Source organism: Saccopteryx bilineata, chromosome 5 (assembly GCF_036850765.1).
Source record: "Saccopteryx bilineata isolate mSacBil1 chromosome 5, mSacBil1_pri_phased_curated, whole genome shotgun sequence".
NCBI classification, from domain to species: domain Eukaryota; kingdom Metazoa; phylum Chordata; class Mammalia; order Chiroptera; family Emballonuridae; genus Saccopteryx; species Saccopteryx bilineata.
Window position 1 is genome coordinate 265,274,173 of NC_089494.1, and position 25,241 is coordinate 265,299,413.

The window sequence follows — 25,241 nt, forward strand, 5'->3', positions numbered from 1 at the left end:
AGGAGGGAGCTCTTCTGAGGGAGTGTCAGCAGACTGCCGCAGACAGACCCCAGAATTCAGAGTGTGATTCCACAGAAAAGAAGTTTAAGATAAACGTCTTTTAAATTTTTTTAATACAAAAATACTCATACACAATTTTCCAAACACAACTTCCCACTTTAAATGCTATTTCCCCCCAATATTGGCAGTTCCCAAATCTACATTTCAGTATATTTACCCCCTAGACGTTAACTTCAAGTTTTTGAGTCTATCAAAACTGGTGATAGCACCCAGTATTCCTAAAAGGAGCCTGACCTCATATCAAGTAAAGACACCAATAGGAACATTTAAATTTATATTTAATTTCTGACAGGGTATTTCACATCTGAACAGGGTATGGTGGACACCATCATGGACACAGTATTTACTAACATTCATTAAACACTGCACTCCTCATAGGATCAAGAATTTGGCAACTAATAGCCACTGGCATTAACTTTCATTAGAACAGCCTTTACTTAGTTTTTGAAAAGGTAGTTCAGGAAGAGGGGCACTGGACACGTGGTTCCTTGTCGAGATAACACTTCAGAGGTGTCAGGAGCACAGACCTGAGTGTGTCTGGGGCCTGGGGCCCGGGGCACGAGGGCCCTCCTTGGAGAACAGACAGACCTCGCACCGTGTACTGGGGTGCCACACGTGGTCACGGCCAAGCAAATAGCCTCCTGGGCCCTGCCAAAGGTGGGGGGTGACATTCACCTTCCCAGGCCAGTGCTGGCCGGCAGACATGTGGACACAGGTTCCTGACACCAAGGAATCCTGAGGTGTTGGGCAGTTTTTGTGGTTCTGCTTCACATTAATGACAGGGTTGAAGCTGACGTTCAGAAAGACTGACCCCAAATGCACGCGCGCCCGCTGAGACAGCACAGGGCCTGCCGAGCTGGTGGGACTCGGGACTCACAAACTGGTTTTCTAAGGATTTTCAAAGTTAGTGTTATTCGCTCCTTAGCCAATTTTGGAAAGAAGACAACCACATTGAAAATCAGTTTCCCAATAAGTTTTGTAAAGAAAGGACATTAAAAATTTGGAAGTATCAAAGTGACTCAAAAATCACAAGGTTTTTAACTACTGTCAAATATGGAAATAAGTTACTCTGCTCCCGAAAGTGCACACTGCAAAACCAGTTCTGATGTTCTGACGTCCAGTCCTTAGCTGGTGGGAAAGAAGTGACGTCAGCTGACGCCTGGGCCCTGGTGTCTGGAGAGCACGGCCACGCCCTCCCTGTGTGCCACTCGTGCCAGGATCAGCCACGCGGGGGTGTGAACACTGCCAGGCCTCTCGGCCCACCACTGAAACACCCTTCGGCACCGAGAGCAGAAGCAGCACAAATCTATAAACCAAGCCAGTACTTTTAAGACAGTGAAGAGAAAGTTCCGAGCTGAAACTCTCCACAGTCCCATCTTATCGGGCAAGTGCGCCTCCACACAGACTGAGCCACGTGTGCCGAAGCCATTGGGACAGCTCTGGTTTTCCTTTCCGTTCTATAAGCCGTCACTGTCCAGGATCCTGGTAGAGGCCATGGGGACGGCCAGTCCATACAAGTCCTGCCAGCCAGCACTCGGGAGGTGTGGGGCCCCAGGGGGCCTCGCACCCAGAACCTCTCCGGGGTCATGGCCTGCAGACAACCCCCCAGCTCATATCACAAAACCACAGGAAAGTGGAGAAGTGCCGGGGCGAAGGCCACCCTGCAATTCAAGGCCAGAGTCCACGAGCAACAAACCAAACCAATGTGTCAAGTTTTCTGCAGGACAGATGTTCTCCTTGGGAACTACATATAAGATGGTCAGAAGAAAGCGCCTGCTGCTGAGGCCCCCTCTTTCCCTCCCCTTGTGCATGAAGACAGGCCGGCCCTCTGAACGCACACGGTGCCTGGAGGACTGCTCCCCCTTTCCTAGAGGGCTCCCAACTTCCCAGGGTCGAGAGGCTCTAGAAAAGCAGAAGCACATCTTCCACAGAGTGCTGAGTGCCTCCCAAAAGTTTCTCACGCCCTGGGACTCTTCCACGGACGCTGCTGGGCACGTCTGGACCTGGCTGAGCACATCTGACCAGCACAACTGTTGTCCATGATCAGAGGCACAAAGTATGAGGAAGTGGACATGACTTCAGGGGCTAGTCCTAACCTCGGGGTCTTGGGCCCTGAAAAGAACACTTGGCGAGCCTGTTTCCCAGCTGTGTGGGTCTGGAGGGCACAGCAGGGCCCTCGCTAGGGGCCGGGCAGAACCAAACCGAACGCAGCGTAGAGCCTTCCCCTCAGCTAGTCATCACCAAGCAGACGCACAGGCCACACCCCGCTGGTTCAAACCTGCCGGGAGGACTCGGGGACGCATCAGTAAATACACGGTTCAGTCGGTGGTAATTGTGAAACGAGTTTAGCAAAAATGTATTGAGAATAAAAGCCAGAAACCGGTGAAGAAAACTCAAAAATGAAAAAAAAAAAAATACAGTCGTTCCCCAAGTGTTGGTAAGAATCTACTGAGGTTGGGCGAGGGCCCAGGTGAGCCGCCCGGGGAAAGCCACTCCTCAGCGGGGCCTGCACGCGGACGCTGACACAGTAGCAACGCTTAGTTAAAATCCACAAGAGAAAAAATGACGGGAAATCTTAAAACACTAGCACTATCACCATTCCTGGGCCAGCTCCTCACCATGATGAAAAAGGAATATTCCGAGGAAGAATTTCACATTAGTTGCATAAAAGCAAAACTGATGGTCAAAATCATGGTTTCCAAGGAACTGAGGTCCGAGTCCTTGCCCAGCAGGCCCGGCCTGGTTCCTCCTGAGTTGGTGACAACAGGTAAGCAGGCCAAGAAACAATGTTCAGATTCAGGAGACAACAGTGACTCTTTAGAAAAACACTAGTCTACACGTTTGGGTGAGATAAAAACATTTCATATGCCAATTTTTCAATCATAACCTAAAAAGATCGAGTGGGAGGGAATGTTGACATCTGCAGCAATTCAAGTGTGGCCGTAATGCTGTGGGCAAGGCGTCTGTCCTGGGACATTCCGAACCACGCAGCTCAGACGGTGGTCAGTGCGGGTGCAGCGGGCGCTGCCGATGGCTCAGTGGTGGGGGCGCCCCCCCCCAGGGGAAACTACACGGCTGTCTCACTGTCTCACGGCTCTGCCCTGGGTCCCTGGCCAGTCTTCACACTTGGCCCCACCCACAGGCAGGCTGGACCCTGGCCACCCTCCATCCACCCAAGCCCCCGGTGCTATTTGCTGTCCATGACCCTCCGCCAGCACCTCCTTCTCTTCCTCTTGCCCTTGGGCTTCATGGGTTCTGGAAAGGACTTCTCAGCCTTAGCGCCGGTCATGCACTCTGCCCCCGAGTCATGCTCACCGCAGTAGGGACGCCCATCCGGGGTGCAGCTGAAGGCCGCCCCGCCCTGGTGCTCCCTGCAGAAGGAGTTGGGGCAGAAGTGGCAGAAGGCTGCCGAGGGCTTGCCGCACACGTCACAGTGGTGCCACGGGCACACCCACTTCCCTGCAACGAGACCGCATGTTACCAGACGGGCAGCGTGCACCAGGCCTCATGCCCGGGCAAGAGGCTCCTCCCTCCCCACTGTCACACGCAGGGAAGCCCGCTTGGCGGCAGGGCCTGTGAGACCCACCGCCTGCCGCTGGCCCTGCCCCTCACCTGCTCTGTGGCCGTCTACCCCGGGCTAGTCACAGTCCTGCTGGTCTGTGCTGGCCCCTGACCTTCCTGCCTCAATTCCCAAGGGCTGTGTTAGGTCGGGGTGACGCCACAGACCTCTCTAACAGCCTGTCGGCCTGGCTCTGTCACCTTCTGCCATACAAACTCGTGTTTTTAATAAACACGTTTGACTTTCCTTTTTACAGAACTTGGCTTTCCTGACTTTGGGGCAGGGCTTCGCTTTTCCTCCTGAGGGCACAGTGCCACTCACCCACTGTTGCCAGGGTCTTCCCGGGACGCGCCCACGCCCACGCCACCAGGGCCGGGGACACAGTCCCCAAACAGCCACCACGTGTGACCCGGGACCCACCGAAGGGCCGCTTGCCCAGGCCTAGGCACGACAGGTGGTAGGCCTTGGTGCAGGACTTGCGGTCACACAGGACCAGCTGGCCGCCGTCACCACAGCGGAAGCACTCGTCCTCAGACACCTTCTTCCCATCGCCTCTCGTCCTGCGCCTCTTGTTCTTCTTCTTCTTGGTCTTCTTCCCCTTCTCCTCTGAAGACGGTGCCGCTGAGGTCTAGGGTTAAGAATGAAGCACCATTCATGTAAAAAAACAGCATGGACCAGCCCTGGCTGGGTGGTTCAATGGAGAGAGTGCCATCCCAGTGCACAGAGGTTGCGGGTTCGATTCCTGACCAGGGCATGTACGAGGAGCAACCAATGAGTGCAGAACTAAGTGGAACAGCGAGCTGATGCCCTCTCTCCCTCTCTCTCAAATCAACGGAAAGATAAAATAACAATAGAGGGCACTGGCTGAAGCAGTAACACTGGTGGAGAAGAATGGGCGAGGCCGTGACCTGGCCCAGCTACACACCCCTCCTCCACCACGGACCTGAGGTCAGCAGGCCAGCAAGCACAAGCACCTCTCAGCAGCCAAGATCCACAGGCCCAGACCTGCCGACGCCCCCACAGGGACAAGGACCCAGGGCAGCAAGGGACGTGGAGACACAGGAGGAGCAGGCGCCTGTGTGCCCCTCAAATTCATGTCCTTCCTGCAACCTGCGAGTGTGGCCTTGTTTGGAGACAGGGTTGTTGCTGATATAATTTAGGGTGAGGTCACTGGTGCGGGGCCCCTAATCCGGTCTGACTGCTGTCCTTACAAAAAGAAGACAGGTGGGGAGAAGCTACAGGACAACAGGGGCAGAGACGAGTGAGGCAGCTGCCAGCCCAGGACCGCAGTGGCCCTGATGCTGTGGAGTCCTGGGTCCCACAGTAGGGCCGCCCATCCGGGGTGATGCCCCCTGGGACCCAGCCCCAGCTGCTGCAGCCCTGGACATGGCACTGGGAGGAGTGTGGACAGATGGGCCAGCCAGCCTTGCCCACGCCCGCGTCTGCCCATCCTGGCAGTGGGCCACCTTGGAAGAAGCCACCTGTGACTACAGGAGCGTGGGGGGGCTCACCTTCGGCCTGTCCCCGAGGAAGCCGCTGCAGTTGGAGGCGCCACAGCGGCACACGGTCTTCTCATTGCCCAGACAGTCGAGGTTGTAGTTAAAGGTCAGCTCCGTCCCTGACGACAACAGACAAGCCCCATGGGAGCACCACCCACCTTTGCCAGGAAGCATTCATCCAGCTGCCAGGTGTGCCCGCGGCCCCCATGCCTACGCGGCCAACCTCGGCAGTGCAGCTCTGCCTCGTTCAACAGACACAACTGAGGAACACGTCCTCAGCTATGTGTCACCAGCCGCCGCCCATCCTGGCCACCCCGCCCGGAACGTACCTGCAGGGATGTCGCACACGGCAAACAGGCCCACGCGAGTGTCACCGTTCACCGTCCACTTGAGGGTCTCACAGTTGGGCTGGCAGCTGTGGTTCATGAACCGGGAATAGTTGCCTTTGGGGCCAGCATCAATTATACGGTCCTGAAAGGTACAACTCACGTTTCAAGTAGCACTGACACGTGGCCAACTCCCAGCCGCCAGTCCCACCTAAGGAGGTTTCAGGGTCAGGAGACAGCTGTGCCTCCGGTGTCGTACTGGGAACCATGGTCTCCTGTGTCCACTCACACAGGACACCCCCAATCCAGGCCTGTTTCTGTCGCTCACAGAGGGTGGGTCAGGACCACGTGGACAGGACCGAGCCCTGGGAGCCTGCAGCAGGACCCTTCTTTTTGACGGTCCCAACGCCACCCACTGGGTGAGAAACAAGGGAGCCAGGATGCTGAAGGTCAACACCCACTGTCCCCAAGCTCACACAGAGAAGACCACCCCAATTACGAATAGGCGCAGGATACAAACACAACTCTGTGAGAGCAAGTGCACCCCCACACGCAGGAGGGAGGGGACCCCAATTCTAAGCAGCTGGAAATGCAAATGGAAGTACGGAAACCTGACTTCAGACTGTGACACCAATGTCACAAAGGCAGAGGCCCCGAAGGAACACGTTGAGAAAGCCAGCCAGGCAGGCCAGCTGCAGGCAAGTGCCTGAGGACGCCCACAGTGACTGCAGCGAAATCCAGAGGTGGTGCCGCTGCCCAGCCACAGGACGCGGGCAGACCACAGCCTCCGCCCGCCTGCACACCACAGGGCCGGGCTCCAGACGGGCCGCCACAGAGGAGTCCCAGCTCTGACGGGAGCGGCCAGGCACCGAAAACAAGTCCGTGTCAACTGCTGGTCACCAGTGAACCCAAATCACGTCTGTGATGGGGACAAACGTGGAGCTCCATGGCACCAAGAGCACGGCACTGAGGCAGCCGTGGGCCCATCACGGGCAGGGCCCCTGCCATGTGGCCGGCCAGCCTGTAACAAAGCCCCAAGGGCTGGCCCATGCAGCAGGCCACACGCACACCCAAACTACTCTGCCCCTTGAACACAGACGTGGCCTCAGACTCTGCTTTTCTGTTCTCACCACACTGGACGCTGCGGCAACCAAACCTTGGGGACGCAGGGACAGTCCCTGACCCGGCACAGTGATGCTCCCCTGCCTGGCCCCACCTGCACTGGGACAAGACTGCGGTCCTGCGCTTGCGTACAGCCAGCATCCGCCAAAGTCTTTCTCCAGGCCTCCTAGGACGCCTGCCCCAGATGCCGGGCAGCGCCACACTGGGCCCTGGGCAGCTGGCCCCCAGCATCCCTGTCTCTCTGACTGGTTATCGGGTTCTGTTTTTGTACACGTGCTGAATAAATGTGTGTCAAGAACTTTCTCACAGGTGTTTTAACTTCATAGTAGCTTTCCTCAAACTTCCTCAGTTTTATGCTACTGGACCAACCCTTGCTTTCTGCACTCGGGGTCTGGCTGGCACGGCCCCACCCACGCTGTCACCACCTCCCGTACCCCCCCAGCTCAGTCCACCCATGTCACCACGGGAGCACGGGCAGCGGCCCTGGGAACCAGCCCCCGCCTGCTGCCCCTTTGCTGGCGCTGGGCTCGGGCCACATTTCAGAGGTCCACTCTCATGGCTGAAGACACAGCACAATTGTGCAGACTGGCATTCTGCACGGACTGAAACTGCCCAGCAAGGGTGACTGAAACAGTCCTGTAACTGAAATCCCAGCGACCTTTGCAAGGTGTCACCTCTCCACCTGAAACAGGGCGTGCGGCTGCTCCTCCACTGCTGAGCCTCGGCCCTCCTGCCTCCTCCTCCGGGTCTCTGCCTGCTGCGCTGCGGCCTGGAGAGCTGGCTTTCCTACCCCACTACTGGGCTCACCGCCAGGACCACAGGGCAACCCTCAGCGTGCCTCTGTGTTCAAGCCAGGCCGTCTGTGCCTCGATGTCTTCTGCTGTTTGTGACCTCTCAGCTCCTCTTCTGGCTTTGGCCGCCTCTGACACCCACACTCCCTCACTGCTCTCTTTCAGGTCCTGCTCCCGTCCCGGCGAGACCAAAGCCCACCCTTCTGTGGAGGGCGCCGTGCTCTGCGAACATGCAGGTGGGGCTCTGCTGGCTCACTTTTGTGAGAAATGCTGGCGGTGTGATCCCTCCCTCGTGTCCCGGGTTCCTCTGCTTCAGCCGGTGTCCTGGGCGTGTGGTCATTTCAGGGACCACCCTGTGTGTTCACTGAGCAACATGGCACTTTTTACAACACACAAGTTTAAATTTAGACCCTGAAACATGGTAAGGCACAGGCCTGGGTTTCACCTTTTAATGCAGCTGCCTCCCTCACCACCCCACAGAGGGAGGGCGTGGCAGAGGGGGTGTCAGTCTGCCACCTTGCGGTGGCTGCGGTCACCCCAGGAGCCCTGGAAGGGCCCAGGGCCGGAGGGCATCGTCAGCACCGTGACCTCGTCCCAGGTGCACCTGTCACCCGTCCCACTTGTCCAGAGGGTCTTGATCCACCCTTCTTCCGAGAGTGCTGACCCCACCGGCAGACCTTTATCCCGAACGGTTTACTGATCGGGGCTCACGCAGGCGGGGACGCGCAGAGAGGGCATTCAGCGTCCCCGCGTGCCCGTGGGCACAGGAAGCCTCGGCCCTCTCTCAGGAGCCGGAGGAGACCCTGCACTGGTCTCACAGAGCAGCGCCCAGCGGACGTGCCGGCAGGGGGCAGGGGCTGCGTGCGGGCACCAGGCCGAGGACACTGCCCGCCCGGCGTGGGGAGGGGGCGGGGGGCTACCTTGTCTATGGTGAGCATGTAGAAGTGAGTGATGTCATTCTCGTGCGCACGCTTGATCCGGGCCATGCACTCCTCTTCATCGATCAGCTCCCCGACATACTCGTTCACAAACTCCCCCTGGGGTCAGAGGGGGGCTGGTGACACAGAGCAGACCAGCGGGCACCACGCACTGCCCGGCCTCCCCGTGGCGGCTCCTGCGGGAAGCGCTCCTTCCCACGGCCTGCTTCGCACAGCAGCACCGCGCTGCGTGAGGGCCCACGTCAGGGGATGACGAGCTCCGCGGGAACAATGACCTCCAGGTCACGCTTCACAGCATCCCACCGCGAGGACTCAAAATCACACCAACACCCCCTCCCCATGTGCATTCAGATGCACACTGAGTCCACCTGAGGAGCCGCTGGGCCACGGGCCTGAGGGAGGGACGGACCTTTCGGATGTCCCTTGTGGCGACCAGTCCCCAGCCCTTTCCGTCCGTCCGGATGATCTTGGTCTCAGGGTACTGGCGCTTGCTGAAGCACTGGTTCTGGCAGAACGCCCCGGCCGGGCACACCTGCGGGTGGCACTCGAACATCAGCATCCTGTTGAGACACTCCGAGTCGAAGCCACAAGGGTTCTCGTCCGTGGGCTTACAGTTGCACTTGGGAATCTCAGAAATGTCGGCCGTGTAGATCTGCACTTTGCCATAGGGCTTGTTCACCTGCAGGAACAGGTAACCTGCCTCAGCCCACACACAAGGGCGTGCTGTCTGGCGCCCGGCGGGGCCCCTGCCCCACCCTGCCAGCCTCCTGCGTCTGTGAGCTTCAGTGGCTCAGGCCCAGAGGGGGGCCCAGCAGGAGGTCCTGCAGCCCACACTCATCACAGAGGCCCGAGGGCCTGGCTGGTGATGGCACAGGCGACAGTGTCAATCTGTGATGCTGAGGTCCCAGGTTCAAAACCTTGAGGTTGCCAGCTTGAGCCGGGCTCTCTGGCTTGAAGCCCAAGGTCACTGGCTTGAGAAAGGGGTCACTGGCTGGGCTGGAGTGGAGCCCCCAGCTCAAGGTACACATGGGAGGCATCTCTCTCCCTTCCTGCCTGTCTCTCTCACTGAAAACAAAAACCAAGCGAGGGCCCTCGGGCCGCCCAGGCGCAGACAGGCCACAAGCCAGGAGCTGTGGAAAGTGGGAACCCAGCACGTGTGTGCCGGCCGTCGTGCCCCTTGTCCAGCCAGGCGGTCATCACAGGAAGACACAGCTCAGCACAGGCGGCACCCAGCCCCTGCCTGACGAGCCCTGCTCTCCTCACGGCCCCACATCTGTCTGACCCTCCACACTGGGCACCCCCAGGTGCCCACGGGAGCAGGTGGGCACAGGGCAGTCTGCACTATGACCTCACTTTATTATTAACGGAGCCAGAGTGACCCAACAACAAAGCAGCAAAGAAAGCTGAGAAGCAGCCAGAGCAGAGGGCAGCGCTCGGGAAACCGTGGGGCAGCAGCGGAGCTTCGGGGAGCGCCTGAACTGCGCCTCGAGAACCCGCAAGTTCCTGGCTGTCTGACCCAGTCCCTGCTCCTGGGACCTTTTCCCCGAGCAGATGCAGTACAGCTCGCAACAGGACACTCCGTGTGCAGCCCACACGGCAGCACTGCGACCAAGCCGCTGGCAAGCACGGGTCTCCGACCGTGTCTCGGAGCCGAGCTGTGTGACGCAGGCACGTCCTGGACCCACTGCAGCAGAGATGCAGAGCCACACTCAGCAGGGGCCGCCCTTCCCCGCCCACCACGCCCTTGCAGGGGGGCGCACCATTCTGTCTCAGAGGTTCCAGCCGGGCACGGGCCTGGGCCCAACACCTGCAGCCCTAGCTTGTCTCCAGCACTTGGTGACAATGGCTCCAGGATGTCACCTCGTCCCTCCTGCTCTAGGCCGCCCGGCCAGGATGTGAGGCTGAGACTCACGCTCACAGGCAAACGGCGCCCCCCAGCCCTGCACCCACCATGCATGAGAACACACGCTCGAGGCGACAGCACCTGCTATCGGCCTTCCTGTGAGAGAGGCTTGCTCACGACACCCCTCATACTGATCTCGCAACACACATGCACAAGACACCCCACGACAGTTCCCAGGCGGTGGGCCATCACCTTGATGTGCTTGTACGGCGGGGGCTTCCGCTCACTCTCCTGTGTCTCTCTGGCTTCCCGCTGAAGTTTGATTTCACGGAAACGGGCTTCGGCTTCCTGCAGTGCTACAATGTCAGGGAAACACGAGCAGAAGGTCTTAGTAAAAGACACCCTGACCCGTGAAGCTCTGTGCTTTTAGTGATTCACTCTGAACTTCCCTCTCCCTGCTAAGTGTGGTTTCCAGTTTCCATAAAACTAGAGGGTTTGCAAAACTGTCAAGGGGAAGGTTTTAGATGCTGCAGAAGTTTTAACCTGAACAGCCGCAAGGACACCCAGCTGGCCAAGGTCCCAGTGGGGCCCGGCACCAGCTCACCGGGCAGGCTGCTGTCGGGGCGACCGCCACAGCCACACCCTCAGCCACGATCAGGGACAAGAACCAGGGTCAGCACTGGGCATACAGGGCCGGCCCGCCGGTGCCGGTCACTAGGAAGGAAGGCCTCCACCACCAAGGAAGCCCGGCCGGACCAAGCACCGGCCAGCACTCAACATGGTCAGCTCCCTCGCAACTTCAATCTCTCTCAATAATAGCTTTTGAATGTCTTTTGTTGTATAACGCCCTCATTCAGACCTGAGTGCCTGCTGTGTGCCAAGGACCAGAGGACAGAAGTCCCCTGTGCAAGGCAGCCTGCAGCTCTGCCGCTCACCAAGCCATGGCGGCGCTGTCAGCTCTGACACGTGCTCTCCCGACCTGGCCGCAGGCAGCTGCCCACCCTCACTCCCGGCCCGGCGTGAGCATGCCTCCTGTAGCCCAGTGGCTACCTTTCTGTCCTGTCTCATCACCTGATGACACCGCACATCTGGCTGTGTAAATGAGGGCGGGGCATCAGTCTACCTGCCCACAGCTGATGCCCAGTGTTGCTGACAGACAAAGCAAGCCCAGTGCTTGCGGTCTGGACAACAGGCAAGCCCCTGCACACCTTCCCTCACACAGCAGGCTAGAAGGAACGCCTGCAATCAGCACTGAGGTCATTTCCTACAAACGGTTTTCAGGCATGCCCGTGACACGAACCCCAAACCAGCACAATAGGAGTTACCACCATAGACTCGTTCCACACTCAGAACATAGTCGGCAAATATCTTGTTTAAAGAACAGCTAGCCCTGGCTGGTTGGCTCAGTGGTAGAATGTTGGCCCAGCATGTGGAAGTCCCAGGTTCGATTTCCAATCAGGGCACACAGGAGAAATGACCATCCGCTTCTCCAACCCACCCCTCCCCCTCTCTTCCCCTCCTGCAGCCATGGCTCAAATGGTTCCAGCAAAGTTGGCTCCCGGGTGCTGAGGATGGCTTCATGGCCTCAGCCTCAGGTGGTAAAATAGCTGGGTTGCTGAGCAACGGAGCTGCAGTCCAGCCAGGCAGAACATCGCCTGCCAGGTAGGGGACTGCCAGGTGGATCCTGGTTGGTCAGGGCATATGCGGGAGTCTGTCTCTGCCTCCCCTCCTCTTACTGAATAAAAAAAATTAAGAAATTAAAAAATAAAAAAAAATAAAGTACAGCTAGAATGCTTACTCCAGGGTTTTCTACAGAAACCACACTTTCAAAAAGCAGAAGTCAGGCCTGACCTGTGGTGGTACAGTGGACAAAGCATCGACCTGGAATGCCGAGGTCACTGGTTTGAAACCGGGGGCTTGCCCGGTCAGAGCAAATGGAAGCAGCACATACTAGGAGTCGTCCCCCGTTCCCCTCCCCTTATCTCTCTCTCCTCTCTCTAGAATGAATGAGCTTTTTTAAAAAGCAGAAATCAGGATTAGCACCACAACTGCTGTTCATTCCACCTGGAATTGTCCGTACCGTTTTTGAAGACTCTGCCGATGCCTCTGACCCCCTGGTAGCGGCTGCCCCGGTCCCCTTCCATGTACGGGAACACTCGAGCCTGATGCGTCCAGTAATAATCTTTAGACCCAAAGAAAAACACAGGGAATTCTCCAACCTCGTGCTTCATTTTCTGAATATTTGGGGGAACATTTTTGGGATGGCAAACTTCTGCCGGCCACCATCTATTATAAATATTAAAAACAGGATTCACAGACTCTTCAGAGAGAATGACAATCATTTCAACACTGCAAGCACTGTAAAAACACTGAACGAGGAGACGGGCACCGGGTTCCGGCTCTCACACCTGTAGTTGCCCAGCTTCACCCAGACAATGTCCTGGTGGTGCAGCTTCTTCCCCGCCCGGCAGTCGTTGCAGAACCAGCTGCCGTCGGGCATCTCGATGTTCAGGCAGTCGGGGTGGAAGGCGGCCGGGCAGGACTCACAGCACAGCAGGCTCCCGCCTGCAAGGACACGGGGCTCTGTTGGCACCCCACACACCCGCTCCCGGTCACTTCTCACCCGTCCCCGGGGGCTGGCACAGGAGCAGGTTTTATATCACCACTAACAACCTCCCACGCGTCTGAAACAATGGCAGTTAGCTGAGGAAGTCGCAGGCACCACCCCACGTGAACACACAGGAAACACCGCGTGCGCAGGGCCGCAGACGGCTAGCCCAGCACGGCCCCGGAGGGCCCTCCACAGGGGGCTCCCGGGGGGCGGAGGGGCTGCGACCCGAGCACTCACACGTGCCCGGCTGGTGCCCGGTGCAGGCAGCAGAAAGGCCCCGTGGCCGCCCGGCCCCAGCCCGCCGGCCCTCACCTTTGGAGCACACGAAGCACCAGCTCACATTGACGTGGGCGTGATGCCGCTTCCCCTTCCGCGCGGTGAAGTGGCTCGGGCAGACGATGCCATGGGACGCGACCACCACGCAGCCCGCGGCCAGACACGCGTCCCCGCCGTGGTAGGCCACAGGGCAGCGGACACACCGCATCATTTTGCCTGAGGCAGAGAGACAGGCTGAAGGCCCGGCACGTGGCGGGCGGCGAGAGCCACCCAGCCCCACATTCAGGATGTCAGCGCTGAAATCAGCGGAGGTCTGATGAGAATGTGAACCAGGACGTGGGGGGTAAGGGTGGTTAACAGACATCGTGAAAACACATCTCCTTGAGGCAAAGCTTCTTAAAAAACGAAATGCTTGAGGAAACGGTCAAGCATTCAAAATGCCAAACTCTAAAGAAAAGCCCCCAGCGCAGGCGCTGCTGCTGGTGGGCATCTGGGCACTTCACCCAGCACAGCAGGGTCCCCGCACTGCCCACCGAACGCCAGCCAGCATGTGCCCCCAAAACAGCCCCGACATGGCCATGGGTGCCCTGCAGTAGAGGTGACTTGTCCTCAGTGCTGCACACCAAAGATACAGCAGTGCAACAGGATCTGAAAGCATCTCCCTTGTGTATGAAGAACCACTGAAATAAGAATAGAACCTACCGGTTCAAAGGTCCCCCCCTAAGATCAAAGTTTAAGATGACCTTTACGGCAGGAAAGGAGACGGAAGGGGCAGGGGAGCAAGTCCTCTGTCGGGGAAACTGTACCCCAGCAGGTGGCACTGGTGCAGGGACGGGGAGGCAGACAGCACTGCACCCTCCCGCACGCCTGCAGCCCCCCACCTGCGTACCTTTCGAGGGGCGGGGGTTGACGGGGTTGGAGGCGTGGCAGCTGAGGCAGCTGTGCAGGGGGCAGCGGAAGCCGCGGCTCTCGAACACAGTGAGCGGGAACTTCCTCACGCAGGCCTCGTGGTAGAACTTCCCGCACTGCGACACGACACAGCGCCGCACGTCCGCCTCGCTCTCCTTGCACACGAAGCACGTGTGCATCCCTAACAGGTGGTGGGGGGCAGGGCAGAGAGGGGCAGAGAACAAGCATTAGCCACTCAACTGGCCGCTGGACAAGTCACTTCCCAGCGCCCAGAGCCGTCCACACCGGCCTTGGGAGGTCTCCCTGTCAGGGGACGGCGCTGTGGTCTGAGCTCCAGCCTCACCTGGAGGACAGGGGAGTGACCAGCAGCCCGGTGGGAGCCCGTTCAAGTGAGCGAGAAGCAGGAGGAAACGGGGGCTCCTAGGGAGAAAGGCTTTCACCGTCCCACCAAGAGGGTGACCGATCACCTGGAAAACCCCTTCGAGGCCTGGTGCCCTGGAGCGGGGTGTCCAGTGCACGGCCGTGACCTGGGAGAGCTCCCTGAAGACTCAGTGTGTCCTGACCGAGGGTGTGTTCTGAGCACAGTCAGGAGCTGGCTGCAGACAGGTGACCAGGGACGGCTGCTGGGCCGGCGAGGTCAGAGCAACCGCCCGGGACAAGCCACGCCGCAGCCCGGGAAACGCCCCACGTTCCTGTGAACGTCAGCGTCCCGTGACCAGCTAGGTCATGACCTCGTCCACCTCACGGAGCAAGGCTCGCGCTGCCCAGAGGACCGCACCCTGCAGTCACCTTCCACCGGCTCATTCTGAGTGACCCTTTCTTGGAAGTAGTCACACCTACCACCTGATGGAAGGTAGCCAGGGGAGCACTTTTGGGGCCACCAAGGGGAAGCTGCCTACCAGGGGCACGGAGGGACCTGTGCTCAGCTGGTCACACCTGTGAAGAAGGCCCGAGCCCTCGGTGTGAAGCGAGGCTGGGAGCAGATGTCCCAGGACACCTCCCGAAGCCAGCCCTGGTGACTGCGGAGCCCGGATGGCACTTGCCTGAGGTGCACTCGCCACAGGTGAACCTGCCCTCCGGCGGCCGCGACAGCCCGAGGCAGGAGAGGTGGAAGGCCCCGCAGCAGGGGCCCTCACAGAGCAGCAGGCTGCCGGTCTTCTCACACAGCTGCGGACAGACAGGCACAGTGAAGCCCCCGCACAGCCCCTGCCCCACGGGCGGCCCCAGGGGACAGGACACACGGACCTCCCCCCCAGTGCTGAGTAAGCACCCGGCTACGGGGTACAAGAAGGGACCCCTTAGCAACAGCCACAGCGACCGACAGAACCAAAAAGCCAGGAGCGCGCTGGCACAGCATCGTCAGAGGTCACGCTCGGCCCAGGCGGCCAGGAGGCCGGGCACAGAGGTCACGCTCGGCCCAGGCGGCCAGGAGGCCGGGCACAGAGGTCACGCTCGGCCCAGGCGGCCAGGAGGCCGGGCACAGAGGTCACGCTCGGCCCAGGCGGCCAGGAGGCCGGGCACAGAGGTCACGCTCGGCCCAGGCGGCCAGGAGGCCGGGCACAGAGGTCACGCTCGGCCCAGGCGGCCAGGAGGCCGGGCACAGAGGTCACGCTCGGCCCAGGCGGCCAGGAGGCCGGGCACAGCTCCCGTGGCTGCAGACGCACTCACGGCACCGTGCCCCAGGGCACGCCCACCCGCCCCATGTGTGTGCGTGTCCGTGTCCGTGTGCGTGTGCGTGTCCGTGTGCGTGTCCGTGTGCGTGTGCGTGTGCGTGGAGAGACCAGAGGCTGCAGCAGCCCCCGGCCGCTGGCTCCAACCACACCGCCTCTCCCCACTGCAAGCACAGAGGGTGCCAGCCGGGGACCCAGGGGTGCCTCACCTGACAGACGTGCTCCTTCTTGGCCGTTACTCCTCGTTCTGACTTTTTGGATGAGACAGACACTTCGGTCTGAGTTTCATCGGCACTTTCGTACGGAGACTCCAAGGGCTCGTCTCCCGGGCCGTCTGAGACCTGCAGGTGAGGAGGCGGCGACAGTTCACTAGTCGCAGGGAGCGCAGGGACGGACCACCAGGGGCGTGCCCTCGCACGCACGCTTGGGTCGCAAGCGCACGTCACACAACTTGTCGACAGGCTGGGTAGGAATTCAGAAACGGACTTCGTTCCACTCGGTATTTAGTACATGTGTGTACATTTGTATGCTGGAAAAGCTCTGACACTCCCTCACACTCCTTCAAGATGACGTAACATCATGAAAACCCAGGGTGCTCCCACAGGTGGCCTCAGGCAGGCTTTGGAATGGGCGTCCTGACCTCTCACCCCATCGGTTACAGTCCAACTATTTTCGAGGAAGAGCAACACTATTGAGACCAAGTGAATTTTTGAAAGAACCCAAGTGCAGTCAGACCGTGAGCCTTCACGCCGTGACCCTCCTGCACATCTACAACTGCTGAGTGAGAGGCTGTGTTTCAAAGGGGGGTACACCGGACTGCTGACCGGGCCCATCGGGCCGGCCCCTGCGCGTCCTCCACGCACTGCCCGCCTCCGAGGGGAAGGGAAGAGGGGGAAACATCCAGGAGTGATCTGCCTCTGCTGAGTCCAACTGAACGGCCGGGGGGGGGGGGGTGCAGGGGCTCCCGGGCTGCACGTGACCATCTCTCCCACACTCAGACCAGGACACACCCGTCCCGTCTTGTACTCAGCACTCCCCTTACTTGACTAGTAACAGTGAAGTCTCTAAATAGAAATCAGTAAGTCTTTAAACTAGAAAACTTTCTTTTAGATATTTACCAATTTGAGATAAAAACAAAACAAAACACCAAAACCTAAAAGTACATCTCCTGTTTCTGATGTTCACTGAATGAGAGCAAACGCACAACTGCACTTCCTTCCACACGAGAACAGCGCTGCCCTGCGGGCCTGCTGGTGCCGGTGACCCTGCGCGACGTGGGAGCTGGCCGCCCGAAAGTCAGAAACAGAAACTAAAGAGGCAGCCCACAGGCTCCACGGCTCCACCAGTCCCGACGAGCTTCTCCATCGGGCCCACTGCCTCACCGCCAGCAGAGGGAAAGAGAAAAACAACAACACAGGCGTGTGCTGACTTTAAAAACTGGTGTCAGAGTGGGGCCTGTTGGTACCAACTGATGTCCGTGGCGGAGGTGACAGGTGTGTGGCCACCTCTCCAGCCATCATACTCTCTGAGGTTTAGACACACCCCATGAGAATAAGTCTTAGAGAGAAAGTGGCCTTTTAAATGATTCCTTTGCTTTTTCCAGGAAGAGGGAAACAGCAGTGTGAGTGAACATTACACTATGGGGACCCCTGTGGTCAGGCATGGTCACTGCCGAGGACTGCCTGGATGGGGCCCCGCCTCCTTCACTAACACTGACCCTGGGAATCAGGTGACCTGAAGACATGCTCTGAGCTCACACTCCAAGTCACGTCTTTCAGATACCGGTCCGACAGGGCCGAGCACTGGAGACTGGTGGGCACAGCGGGCAGGCGCGGGGGCAGCAGCTGCACACCGAGGCCAGCCTGCCCGCCGGTGTCCCCAGGCCCCAAGGAAGGGCCTTCGTGTGGGCTCCAAGGGAGACAGCCCGGTGCCTACCCGCCAACCCGCACCTCTCCCTCAACACAGCTGCACTGACGTGCATGGAGACAGAAAACACAGACCAGTCCTGGGTCAGAGGAAGGAACAGCACCTTTTATTTCAGATTTACAGAGAAAGTGAGCACGTTTCCAGGAGGAGCAAGCTCCCACATTAACACAGTCTGTTGGAGGAAACAAGCACTGGGTACACATGTTGAAAGGAAATAAAACTGTTCGAGACACAGGAGGCTCGCTTCCTGGTTGGGGTCTCAGGTGCATATACAAGTTACAGACCTTACAATAGCACAGCCCGTGACACACATGGGGGGACAGTTGTCTTCCAGCCCCCACCCCTTCCAGCAAGCAGCTCGACAACCAGCACAGTCGGGGTCCCCCAGCTTTGCTCGCAACCCCCCCCCAGGGCCCAGCACCGGGGCTACACTTGGGCACACGCCTCACTCCAGCTGCAGGCTCCAGGGCACCAGGTGACCGGTACTTACTCGGAGATGCGTTTGTGAAAGCGAGAGTCACCTGTACGGTCCCAACACAGTCCCAAATCTCAGTCTAGGACATCTAGGGTCTACTCCATATCCAATAGGATGCATTTGGGAAGAGAAAAATGGAATAACTGGACGGACACAGACACTGTCAACAACTCCCACTGCTCCCCACGGCCACCGCGGCCCTCAGTCCTGCGGCACAGTCCTGGTGTCCAAGCCCTTCCTCTACTCCCTGCTCAGCGTGGGACAGTCTCCGCCCGCCTGCACCCGAGACACGCCCTCCTTCCCGGCCGGGAGTGCAGCCTCCGCTGCAGTCACGGCGGGTGTTCAGGACAACGGTCTCCATCGTCCTGTCACCTGGCGGACGTGCATAGCCCAGCTTCTAGGGGTGATGTGCGAGTCCCCACAGGTCCTCCCTGCTGTCCCTGGAAAGCAGTCCCCAGGCTACCCTGCACGGTGTCACACACAGTGAATTTTTCATTTTTTGACAAGACAAACCCCCTCACAAGTAGAACGCTACATCATTTTTGAAATACAATGACAGACCTTGAACAATAGATACTCCACGTTTAAGTTATGCTTTTGTAAAGAGAAAACCAGATGTCCTTTCACACAGCATTTTGAATTTATAGATAAGGACCCTGTGCCCAGCAGAATTCATCATCTGAAAATCAAGACTAACCTCAAACAGGTCTTCCAAGTTCCTGTCACAGTGAAATGTTGGAAGTCATTCACTGCCTAACGTACTACAGTAACGTGACTTGTATAAAAGCCAGCCACCCCTCGAGAGGACACAGACCAGAACCCGCAGAGCGGCCCTGAATCCCAGGGCCAAGCCTAAGTCCCGTCCTGTCCTCTAATGCTGGCAGCTGCCGTGCAGCCCCCAAACCCTGGACGGGCCAGCAAGAGCTGTGTGGTGGCCTGGCCGCAGACCCAGGCCACCCCTGTCACAGCGACCACGAGCCTCCAACATAACCCTGTCGCCCCAACCGTGTCCTGGCCGAGCGCCGGGAGGGCTGTCTGGAGAGCAGCACAGCCCTGCCCGTCCCCCCGTCCACACGGCAGCGGCACACCCTCCTGCCGGCGGGGCCGCCCCCACCGCCTCCTCAGCCGCTTCCTGAGGGGGTAGCAGCTCAGTAGTCAGCACGCTTCAAAGCATATGCTGACAAATCACATACAATGACCCAACTATACACAGGCCAGACAACATCACACCTGCGGCTCAAACACATAACCCTAGTTACAACGGTACCCGGCAAGATGTGGCCTGACACTGAGCCCCTGGAGGGACAGGGGTGCAGATGCCCCTCACAAGTAGCGCGGGAAACAAGAGGGACACGCATCTTCTACGTGCTGAGGGCAAACCACATCCCGTCACGGTGACCTAGCTCCAGAATTCTAGCTAAAACAGCAAACCAGTAGTGACAGGGTCAAAATCAACCTCACCAACCAAACTCCTACCATACAGAGGGCTCAACACATTTCCTAAAGGACAACTTAGAAGCCAGTGAACAGGTTGAGAACATCTGAGAAACCTTTTCTAATAAGACAGTGATCCTTCAATTCTTTCAGCAAAAGACCATAATTAGAGTCAAAATCTCAAAGACAAACAGCAGTCTTCAGCCTGTTTCTTCTGTTCATGGAGTTTTTAGAAAGTGAGGCGATGAAGCAATTTCAAAGTGTAAAATGTCAGTTTCACATGAAGTCAACGGGCTGGTGTCCCCTCCCCATACAAAGGTCTACAGGCCAGTCACCTCAGGACTGCAGTCACCACTTAGAGGGGCTAGGGTCTTTCAGAAACACGTCAGGATGGCATGGAGAAAGAAGTCAGGCAGACTGGTCAGAGTCACAGTGCTCCTGTTTCCTAGCTGTCAGAGGGGTGTTTGCGTGACGTGAGGACCTCCCCTATAAAATGGGGCCTCAGAGTGGATGCTGTCCTTCACCCAAACACACTGACACTATCACTGACGGTCAACACATCACACTGACCATCAGCCACTGCAGGCCCGGCGCCCACACACGCACCAGGTTTTGGGTCAAGATCCTCCTCAAGGGCATTTTTATCCTTTACATCCACAATGGGGCACATTTTAGGTTTGGAACTGATGCTAATTGACCGCCTTCTCTTTCTAGGACATTTCTGACAGACTGGCAGTAGTGAGCCGCCCACTGCTCAGCACATGCAGGCTCTGCTTTGCCCTCAAGCCTGGCTGTTCTCATCACCTCCGGTCACCAACTACATAAACCCCTTGAATTGGCCAATGACGTGTCCCCCGTCCCACTGCCCAGGCCCTGAGCGAAGTCAGGCACCTGGGACGCTGGGGCCAGCCCTGCCTGAGGTTTGGCAACACTGCCCGTGGCGTCTATAAACAGCCTCTCAATCCTGGGGCTCCTTCCAGTTGGGAGGAGGGGATATAACAGACAGGAGGCCCACTACAGAGCACCAGGATGCGCCCGCACCTAAACCACCTCTGCAGACACCCAGCCTGTGTCACCTCCGAGCAAGGCCCTCAGGAGACAGGCCATGTGGGCAGGTGGTGGGCAAAAGAGCCACGCTGGCCCGTGCTGCTGCTCTGCGCCCAGGCGGGGCTGCCTTCCAGAGCAGCTGCTGCCAACTCCTGCAAACGCCCCCTCCACACAGGGCCCCTCGCAGCCACCCACAGCACACACGGTACACGGGCAGCAGCATACAGCAGCCCTGCACCGTCACCATGGAAACCCATCTTGGCCACAGCAGCTCAGGTGCCTCAGGGCGAGAGCGTACAGCGCGGCCCAGGCGCCAGCAGCAGAGGACACTCAACCTCCTGCTCTGCACACTCAGAGCAGAGCCCCCACTCGGCCTCCAGGAGCCGCAGGGCCAACCAGGGACGTCCCTCAGCGCCGCCACCACTGACCGCAGGAGGGGACAGTTCTGCCAGGTCAGTGTGGTCGTCCCTCGCCACAGTGTGCTAAGCACACCTCCCTCCGCCTGGCCGTCACCTGCCCCTGGTCCCCAGGAGGTGCTGCTCCCCAGCCAGGCCCCCCGCGTCCTCAGCTGATGCTAGCTTTGTGCCGCTCTGTGGACACGTAAGTCATTCTGATGGCCCCGTCCTTCTTCACAAGAGAAAGGCACCTGTCACGCGTTGGTAGCTGGTGCTGTGCTACGGTTTCCGGTGAAGCCCTGAGTGCTGGTCAAAGGCCTCTCTGGTGGGTCTTTACCTTCAGTCATTGGTTCTTGAACTAGGGCCATGTTTACACCACCGGCTCTTATGCTTTCTAATTTAGTGCTCTGAGAACCACACATGACTGCTGGGCTCCTCATGTCCTCTAGGGACAGCACTCAGATGGCCTGCAGGCCACGTGTCCACTACGTCCGAGCAGAGCCCCAGCCCGCGGCCACCGCCCAGCCCGTGCTCGCCCCCTGGCGGTGCTCCGTCCCCGGAGCGGGAAGCAGCGGCACGCGGTCCGAGGGCCCCTCTCCTAGGCCCGACAGCGTGTGCTTTCAGATAAGAATGGAGCGATGGTGACTTTGTTACTTTATTGTTACAATCATGTCATCACAGAGCGAACCATGGAGTCCTTGCAAGGTGCCAGGGGTCTCAAGTGTTTGCATGCGTTACAGTAAAGTAATGGCTCAGAGCACAAGTGTTAGAAACTTCCACGAGAGGTCAGGCGCATTGGAAGAGGCTGCGGGAACGACTGTGTGCTGTGGACACACGACTCAGACAGCGCCCTCCTGCCTCCGTGAGCTGAGGGCACGTGAGGCCTTGTCCTCAGCACGCACACACGTGACCCCGGGCACGGCACACAGACATTCAGCGTGATGGCTGTCCCCTGCTTGTGGGCCTGTTGGGAGGTGGATGGTTCACGACACTGCAGATGACATTTGCCCTACAAACTTACTCCATCTAGTGTCCTAGTAAAACTGTTCAGTAAAAAAGGACAAAATCAAACCCCTCCTGCCTTCCGTGCTGATACGAGGTGAGGACACAGCAGAGCGCACGCTCCGTGGGCGAGGACAGGCGGTGTGGACGCCGTCACTGCACGTGTGCTGTCTTACTGTTTCTGAAGGTATGGATGTTGACGTTTGCCAGTAAAAATTCACTAAGTCATGAACTGGAGAACAAAAGTGACCTCTAGCGAGAGCGACTCCTCAGTGTGGTGTCCCTGTCGCAGGCCCAGGGCAGCCCCCCACTGAAGGGCACCCTGGCACCTTGAATCTAAGTGATCACTGAACTAGAGCGTGTTTCTATCATGAGATGAATGTGACTGGTTAGATGGCCTTGAGTAGGTATCTTACCTTGGTCTTAAAATGTTATCTGTTTTCTTCATTGTATGTGTTTATTAATACCAATAAAAACAGACTGTCACCCATCTTCCATAAAATGACTGTGAGGGTGTCACTGAGTGTGTACGATGATACGCCACCTGCAGCAGGCATCCTGGGGGTGACACCATGTTAAGTGCAGTACAGGGCAGCTGGGCTCAAGTCCAACTTGACTGGTGTGGGCTCCCATAAAAGCTGTTACCAGTGAAGGCGAGAAAAATGAGAATTTGCTCTACTAAGGGAATAAGAAATGAAGTTACACACACTTAAATCACATCAATCCCTTCGCAGGCCTCTGTCATGCAAGTGTGCCCTCTCATCCCCTGTCCTTGCTGGGGTGACGTGGCCCTCGGCACTAATCATCCCAACATAAATGGTGTTTATTGCATATGCGCTTTCCGAGGAGGACGTAAACCATAATGTGACCTAAAATGTCTTGAAATACCAACTTTATTTGGCTCCTTATTAGGATCAAGGGTGATGGAAAGGGCTGAAGCCCCACACGGTACGTCCACGGTCACCACGCCCACCCGAGGGACCCAGCAGTCTGCGCCCCCAGCTCGCATGTGGCCTGTGCTGGACCCACTGTGGTCCAGGCAGTGACCACCACAGGCAGCCCTCTGCTCAGCGCAGCGGTTAAGGAGGTGAGGTCTGTGAAGACGGCTCTGCTGAGAGGTGAACACAGCCACACGGACGTGAGCTGACGGGAAAGCCCAGATCTCTAGATGTTCTTCTGAGGAGCCGAGTGCTCACTGTGAGGTCTGTGTGTCACCTTCAAACTGCAGGGAGGTGTATGGTGTGTGTGGCCTAGTGAATTTACTAACCTATCTGCTTCTGAAGTTAAAGAATTAACAATCAATTAAGTCTAATATAAAATACTTCCCAAGTTCAGAACGAATGTCTAAGCCACAAAGCTTTAGCTCACCCCGCTTAAAATAACCGCCTCTAACAAGGCCTGTCTAACAAGCTGTACTCCGTGCCCACTGCAGAGCCGGGACCCTGCTCTTGGCCCCGCATGACTTAGGTCGGGGACCACAGGCCAGGGCGGAGCGGCCCAGGGTTTTCCTTTTGACTGCGTCTGGTAAGAGTGTCAGGAAAACTCCACTGGACACATGTACCAAGTGATAGTGTAAGAAACTCATTAAAAAACTTTTTCAAACAAAAAACTGCCAACTTAGGCCCTGGCCTGTTAGCCAGTTGGTTACAGCCCCGTCCCGAAACAGCAAAGTTGTGGGTTTGATCCCGCCAGGGCGCACGCGGGAAGCACGACTGAGCGGGATGGCAAAACGCCTCCCTCCCTCCCTCCCTCCCTCCCTCCCTCTCTGTCTCCCTGCCTCTCCATCTAAAATCAACAAAAAATAAAAATTAAAAAACCAACTTAAGCTAAAGGTCTATGGAACTGCAGCGTTTTATTTCTATATCGTATTCTTCAGAACGGCAGGCCACCCTTCCACGTGGGTTCTTAGGAAATTCATCTGAGCTTGGACAAGAAAAAGGAAAACTATTTTGTACAGGCTGTGCCTTTTCATGTTTCCGTAAGCTCCCAGGGTCCGGTGAAGAATTCTCTCTGCATCCCTGGGTATGCCCAAACGCAGGAGCGCCTGCTACCTCCACACAGCCACTGTGAGGAAGCCCGTCCCGCAGGCGAGCTGCTGCCCGGCACTGCCGAGCTGCCTGGTCCCCGAGAGCGCCCACCAGGGGTGCTGTTACAGTGCCGGGGACCCAGGCAGCGGGCTCAGGCCCCTCTGCACCTTGGCGGCTGGAAGACACCTCACACACTGGATGGCCTGCCCCTCGCCTAGTGGGAGGAAGCCCCTGAGGCTGGCGGAGAGCAGGGGAACACTGTCCCCACTGGGGCCATGGCAGAGACAGGTAAGAGTGCCACCTTCTGACCCAGCAGGGTGAGGGGTCTGTGCCCACTCCCGGCCTCACTGCCCTACACTGAAAAGCCCCGGGTTACTGTCTTCTCATAAACATTCTAGAAGCAGCACTCCTGTCTACAGTGAGAAAAAGAAAATCACAGGGAATAACAAGAAATTAAAACTTGACATAATCTCCTAGGGTAGTCACTCAAGTCTGGAATCCCAAACTCCCTCTGGACAAAAGAAGGGTCAGAGCTGCATCCTGAGGCTATTTTTGTCTCTCATAATGGCACAGACTCCAGACTTGAAGTCCAGGTGTCGTGACACAACGGTGGTCACAACATCACGTACTCTGCAAGTCCAGAAAAGAGGAGCCGTTGCCATGGTGGTCCTGACTCCCCTCAACGCTCAAGTATCTAAGAATATGCTAGAATTTAAGGACCAAAAAAAGCCACAGACCCAAAGCCACATCCCTCTGTGAACCACAGGAATCAGAAGAGTGTGTCCGCCCTTCGTCCCTGGGGGGGGGGGGCGGAGTGTCACATCAGGACAAACCAGACCTCCTTTCACGTGAAGAAGATTTCAGGAACAGCTAAGTGCCTGGCCCTACAGTATGGCTCTCACACCAGGTGTGCACTATGTGCGTGTGTGCTTAGAGCTCAGGGACTCAGACTGCAACAGTGACTCCGTCCATCCATGGCTGCACCACAGTCTAGAGAACTACAGCTCGCCTGCCCTCGTGGAGAACACCGGCCTTACGCCGGGCGAGTCTGGCCTCGGCTCAGCACGCAGCGTCGTGAGCGCCACGGCCACCATGACCACTACTATTTTACCTCGTTCTCAGTTAGGGACGCGGAAGGAGACGAGCTCTTGCTAAATGCAGGAGCCGCAGACGCCGCTGCGGGGGCCCGGCCGCGCTTCTTCAGGGGTTTGCACGCGTCGGACAGGTGCTTCGTGGCTGCAAAACAATTTGGGTTTATAAAGTAAAGCTTGGAAACACCAAGCTCTCAGTCCCTCTACTGCGTTAAAATTACCCCTCTAGTAAACGACATT

At 57.8% G+C, this 25,241-nt stretch overlaps 1 protein-coding gene and 1 non-coding gene across 6 annotated transcripts in view; both read right to left on the bottom strand.

Moving 5' to 3' along the window:
- Positions 1 to 321: 321 nt before the first annotated feature.
- The window catches only part of NSD2 (nuclear receptor binding SET domain protein 2), a 70,447-nt gene continuing 45,527 nt past the window's right edge, over positions 322 to 25,241 (bottom strand). For 3 of the 5 annotated variants that reach the window (XM_066232931.1, XM_066232930.1, XM_066232932.1), the window contains exons 9-22: positions 25,022 to 25,146; positions 15,814 to 15,945; positions 14,978 to 15,101; positions 13,915 to 14,115; positions 13,062 to 13,241; positions 12,547 to 12,703; positions 12,219 to 12,424; positions 10,391 to 10,494; positions 8,705 to 8,974; positions 8,278 to 8,394; positions 5,448 to 5,589; positions 5,131 to 5,237; positions 4,040 to 4,247; positions 322 to 3,519 (exon numbers count right to left, since the gene is read on the bottom strand). In XM_066232931.1, coding sequence (XP_066089028.1) covers positions 3,248 to 3,519; positions 4,040 to 4,247; positions 5,131 to 5,237; positions 5,448 to 5,589; positions 8,278 to 8,394; positions 8,705 to 8,974; positions 10,391 to 10,494; positions 12,219 to 12,424; positions 12,547 to 12,703; positions 13,062 to 13,241; positions 13,915 to 14,115; positions 14,978 to 15,101; positions 15,814 to 15,945; positions 25,022 to 25,146 — 2,345 coding nt within the window. In that variant the 3' untranslated portion in view covers positions 322 to 3,247. Of the gene's footprint in view, positions 3,520 to 4,039; positions 4,248 to 5,130; positions 5,238 to 5,447; positions 5,590 to 8,277; positions 8,395 to 8,704; positions 8,975 to 10,390; positions 10,495 to 12,218; positions 12,425 to 12,546; positions 12,704 to 13,061; positions 13,242 to 13,914; positions 14,116 to 14,977; positions 15,102 to 15,813; positions 15,946 to 18,106; positions 22,522 to 25,021; positions 25,147 to 25,241 lie in introns of those variants that run through there. The other 2 variants (XM_066232934.1, XM_066232933.1) reach the window with 2 other exon arrangements.
- On the bottom strand, positions 5,696 to 5,819 carry LOC136307247 (small Cajal body-specific RNA 23). The gene has a single exon (XR_010725907.1). It is a non-coding gene; the product is annotated as a small Cajal body-specific RNA 23 (non-coding RNA).